General features: G+C 30.4%; 2 protein-coding genes across 2 annotated transcripts in view; one reads left to right on the top strand and one right to left on the bottom strand.

The window, feature by feature from the left end:
• LOC101491905 (DNA polymerase II subunit B4) overlaps positions 1–1,610 on the top strand; it is a 2,546-nt gene extending 936 nt beyond the window's left edge. Inside the window, exons 2-4 of the mRNA XM_073370534.1 lie at positions 1–43; positions 276–394; positions 1,082–1,610. The exon at positions 1–43 is cut by the window's left edge and continues 8 nt beyond it. Coding sequence (XP_073226635.1) covers positions 1–43; positions 276–394; positions 1,082–1,206 — 287 coding nt within the window. The 3' untranslated portion in view covers positions 1,207–1,610. The remainder of the gene's footprint in view (positions 44–275; positions 395–1,081) is intronic.
• A 3,028-nt stretch (positions 1,611–4,638) lies between these two features.
• Positions 4,639–4,722, bottom strand: part of LOC101492238 (heterogeneous nuclear ribonucleoprotein Q-like) — a 6,751-nt gene continuing 6,667 nt past the window's right edge. The window contains exon 10 of the mRNA XM_073369669.1: positions 4,639–4,717. Within this exon, the coding sequence (XP_073225770.1) occupies positions 4,639–4,717 (79 nt within the window). The remainder of the gene's footprint in view (positions 4,718–4,722) is intronic.

Raw genomic sequence — 4,722 nt, 5'->3', positions numbered from 1 at the left:
TCTCCGAAAGTGCCAGAATCTTCATCCACTACATTTCCGCAACGTAAGTAACCATTGCATTTAACCCTTTCTGAAGGCACTGAATTTGATGTCTGAATACCCTTTTTCTTTGTTTGGCTTTTTAGTATAGGAATAAAAAATTAGGGTTCGGAATTTTTAGGCAATTGGGGAAATTTAGCAACGGGTTTGATGATTGATTCGTGGGTGAATTTAAAAATTGGAACTTTTTGAGATAGAAGGTGGTGAAGAGTGATTGGTGTTGTTTGTATGTGCAGGGCTAATGATATATGTAAGGAGTCAAAGAGACAAATTATCAATGCTGAAGATGTTTTCAAAGCTCTTGAAGAAACCGAGTTTACTGAGTTTGTTAGTCCTCTAAAAGCTTCTCTTGAAGGTCACTTTGACTACTTTGTTTTTCAGTATATTTTGTTAGCTTCTAGTGAAGGGAAGCTTTGATGTTTTAAGATTTATCATCATGGTGAAGTGTTGTCGTTAATTTAATTGTTATGGTGTTCTCCTTTTTATTGGATTAGAATAAGGATTAATTCCTATTTAGATGAAAAGGGTTGGTTATTATTGTTATTGATAATTATTAATTAGGAGTAATCAAAGTATCTATGAAATGTTTAACATGGGTCATATGATTACTTTGAGGTGTCTTCCTTAGCAAAATGTCTAAAACTCAGCTTGTTCTATGCTGTATTGTGTACACTGTGCACCAACTCTAAGCATTGGGCCAGATATGATCTTGCTTGTTATTCACTGTTATGCTACATAAACTAGTGAGTGATATTTGGTTCAATGCTACAAAGAAAGAGGAATGACACTAGTTACTATCAGGGTTGTATTGTTAGGAGAGGGTGTGTGTTTTTGAAGCACACATGACACTAGTTACTAATGTTTTGCATGAAAGTTAATGTTAGTTAATGAATTCATTCATTGTTAAGAAAAAATATATGCATAGTTGTTTTGATTTTACTAAAGTCCTCTCTAACTTAGTAACTTGGTACTTAGAAGATTTCATTTATGGTGCATGTGCAGTTTTGGTGGACCTTAACACTTTATCTTTTTGTCCTATCAGAGTTTAGGAAGAAGAATGCTGGAAAGAAAGCGGCGGTGTCAAAGGAAAAGGGAGATGAGAAGAACAAGAAAAGAAAGTTGGAAACTGAGCCATCTGATAAAGGTGACGGTGAAGATGATCAATGAAACAAAAGAGACAAGGGAAATTGCGTTAGTGGTTAGTCACAACTGAGCCAAGATGTCAAATGAATCATGATTTATTGCTACTTGGATGCTGCCTGCTTATCAACTATGTACTAATGTCACAAATATAGCTTTCAGCCAAGTTAATATATATGTAAAACACAAGCTCTCACTAACCAAATTGGAAGAAGGCTTCTAGGAAATAATATTTCACCCTAATTCTTGATGAATTTATTTTCACTATGAATGTGTGAGGATAAAGAGGCAGTTCAATTTGCATTCGATTGCTGGGTTGCATGTCTCACTGTTGCAACAAATTTAAACTGTTTGAGTCAATGGAGTAGTCCACTTCCCTACATTGGAATGATTTTACAATATTTAGTTATGCTATATAAGTTCCTTTATTATATAGTCTTTGTATATTATGTTTGAATAAGAAACCTTGGAGGAAAAAATTATAAAATTTTAGAAAAATCACATTGACCTCCCCCCCTTGAAGTCGATGCAAATGCATCCAACACTCTTCTATTTCTCCAAAAATCATTACTCATTGGTATTGCTCATTCTCATTCTGACATAGAAACCACAACCAACCATACCTTTTCTTTCATTACTGTTAATTGTGTGCAGGTTTCCATTGTTCTTGAATTAAGCCATGTTTTGATGGTCTGTCAATTCGGTATTGCCTTATGGCTATCGTTGCTATGACAATGCCTTTGTTAACCACTTGCGACATGTGTTAATATTAAAGGCATAGGCAAAGGAGCACATTGACCTTACTCCAACATATGAATATAGTTGGCTAAATTACTTTTTTAGTTCCTTAATTTATTTTATAGTTTCACTTTAGGCCCTTGTTTAATTTTGGATCCATTTTTGCCCCTTAACTATACTTCTGCTAGTCAAGTGTGACTTTCTTTTAAATTCTACCCAAAAGAGTCAAGTTTTAAACATGTCTCATCTCCTTTATTGCTCTTCTTTAAACTAAAAAATTTACGATTTTCTTTGATAAAAAATTTAGGAAAAAGTTATCAAATTATAACATACAAATTCATATCCATATCCATTTAAAATCTCTGAACTCATTATTTTTGTTGGCCATATATGTACTTTACCATTTACAAAGCAGAAAAATGAAAAAACAGCAAGTGGAACAAATGGATTTAGTTTGGGTAGCTAATGTGATTGAAGGAGATTTATGGGTTTGGAATTGAATTTTTTTTATTAAATGATTAAATTGATTTTTGTTCTTTTTTTTTTAACATTATTTGTTGCTATGAGTGGAAACTTTACTCGAAGATGAATTAGATGAAGGAGATGATGAAAATGAGTTGAAACTTTTCATTCTTCATTTTCTAAATTTGTAATATTAGGATTTGAATGTCATAAATGTAAAAATTATAAATTTATCGGAGTTTGTGAGATGAATGATATGACATTTTACTAATAGAAACATAATTAAGAAAAATTTAAGAGACTAAAGTGAAACTAAAAATAAAATAAATTAATTGACTAAAAACGAATTTACCCTTTATAGTTTATAGGATTGAACTGTTCCAACCACTTCCTTTCCTCGGAGTTAGTCATAGTCATATACATCCCTTCAATTTTCAAAGGAATGCAACAAGCATTCATTTTGCATATGGTAAAAGTGTGAAATAAGGCAACAGATGCCTGTTATGATGGAGAAAGAATAAGATGAGAAACATTTCTTCACATTGAGAAAGTCACAATTATGGACTGTCAAGAAACTCTATTAGGCAAAGGATTCTCATGAGTAACTTATCAAATAAATAAGGAAGGTTTGAGCTCAGTCAAAAAATAGAGATGTGCATTACATTTATATACTATCAACATATTTTTGTAAAAAAATGTGTCTTTTATATAAAACCCTTTCAAGTTATAAGAAGTATTACTTAACTTTTCACAAAACTACCTCTAATTAAATATAAAGAACTAAGCTTATGTTTAAATTAATAGAATGTGATGGAATAGAGTCAAATTGAATGGAATAATTTAGTATTCCATTGTTTATTTGTTTGGAGTCTCATTTAAAGGTGAAGTGGAATACAACTCAATGACATATATTCTATCACATTCCATTACTTATTCATCTTTTATTTCCCTTCCAATTTGGATAGAAAAATGTAACCATCAATTAATTTATCAATTCAATTATTAAATTATAAATATATCCTCTTTTTTTTTCCTTTTATATATAGCGTTTCAACAGTCAATATTCTTTTTTTTTTTTTTTCTATATGTAGCGTCTCAACTGTCAATATTTTCTGTCAAACTCGAGTCTTTCTTCTTTGTCTTCACCCTCGTATGTTTGATATCTTCGTTGTCTTCCTATTTATTTTGTTATTTTTATTTTTATTGCAGAATTTATTTTATTCAATAGAAGGTTTAAAGTGACATTTTTAGATTTGATAAAAAATAAAAACATAACGTGAAATTTTTCAATTTATTTTTACATTAATTTTTTAGAGTATTTTTTCCCTGACAATACAACATTTATTTAAAAGATTTAATATAATATATATTATTTTAATTATTCATATATTTTAAATAAGAGTAAAAATAGAATAAAAAATTTATAATGCATTTTATTTAATCTATTCTCCAGACAATAGAATAAAAATAAAAATTTAGTTTCATTCTAACGTAAAATATCTAAACAATGAAAGGAAGACTATGTTCTATTCCGCTCTTTTTTGTTCCACTCATTTTAAAATAAAATATTCAAACAAAGTCAAACGTATAGGGCCGAACGAAGTAGTATATTTTAAAAGAAAAGAATCGTTTTCTAAGCTTTACCATCCAAATAAAATAGTTTATTTATTTATTTCATTTTAGTTGAGATGGATAAAGGCCAAATTAGACGCTTTTTAAACACTGCTCAAGATACGCATCCCTCTAAACCCTGTAAGAATGTAACAGTATATCATGCTTAAGGAAGGATTTGGGCTAGCACAAAATTGGTTAGATATCTAAAATCAGATACACTGGACGTCATCCAATATTAAGATTTTTAATTTTAATTGTAGAGTTTGTCAGCTACGAACTATATTTGTTCTCGTAACACTGGTGGATTTGCTTTAGTAATGCAGGGTTACATAAGATTAGCCTCCAATAACTCTTAGATCAATATGAACTTGTATAAGATTAAAACTTTTTAAAGGTATAGAGAGAACTAGTTGAGGTTTATCACGGTTAAACAAAGGTCTCAAGTAGGAACTACGAAAAGTTACATTAAAACACCCTAAAATCATAAATGTAATAAAGTCTGAAACTACAGATTAATAAACATTTAATGAAGAATAATAGCGTATCACAATGTGATAAAATAAACGACCTCGTAAAGGCACTAAATAAAATAGATCATGAGAAAGGAGTTGCCAAAACAAATTTCCCATTGCATCAAAACACCAATTAATATGGGCGGTATCTGCGCCCTTGACCACTTCCACTATCATTGTTATGCCTTCCTTTACTTGAACTGCCTGTATTCCTGCT

Source organism: Cicer arietinum, chromosome 6 (assembly GCF_000331145.2).
Source record: "Cicer arietinum cultivar CDC Frontier isolate Library 1 chromosome 6, Cicar.CDCFrontier_v2.0, whole genome shotgun sequence".
Lineage (NCBI taxonomy): Eukaryota > Viridiplantae > Streptophyta > Magnoliopsida > Fabales > Fabaceae > Cicer > Cicer arietinum.
The sequence above is the reverse complement of the archived record's forward strand: the minus strand, read 5'-3'. Positions and strand labels throughout refer to the sequence as shown.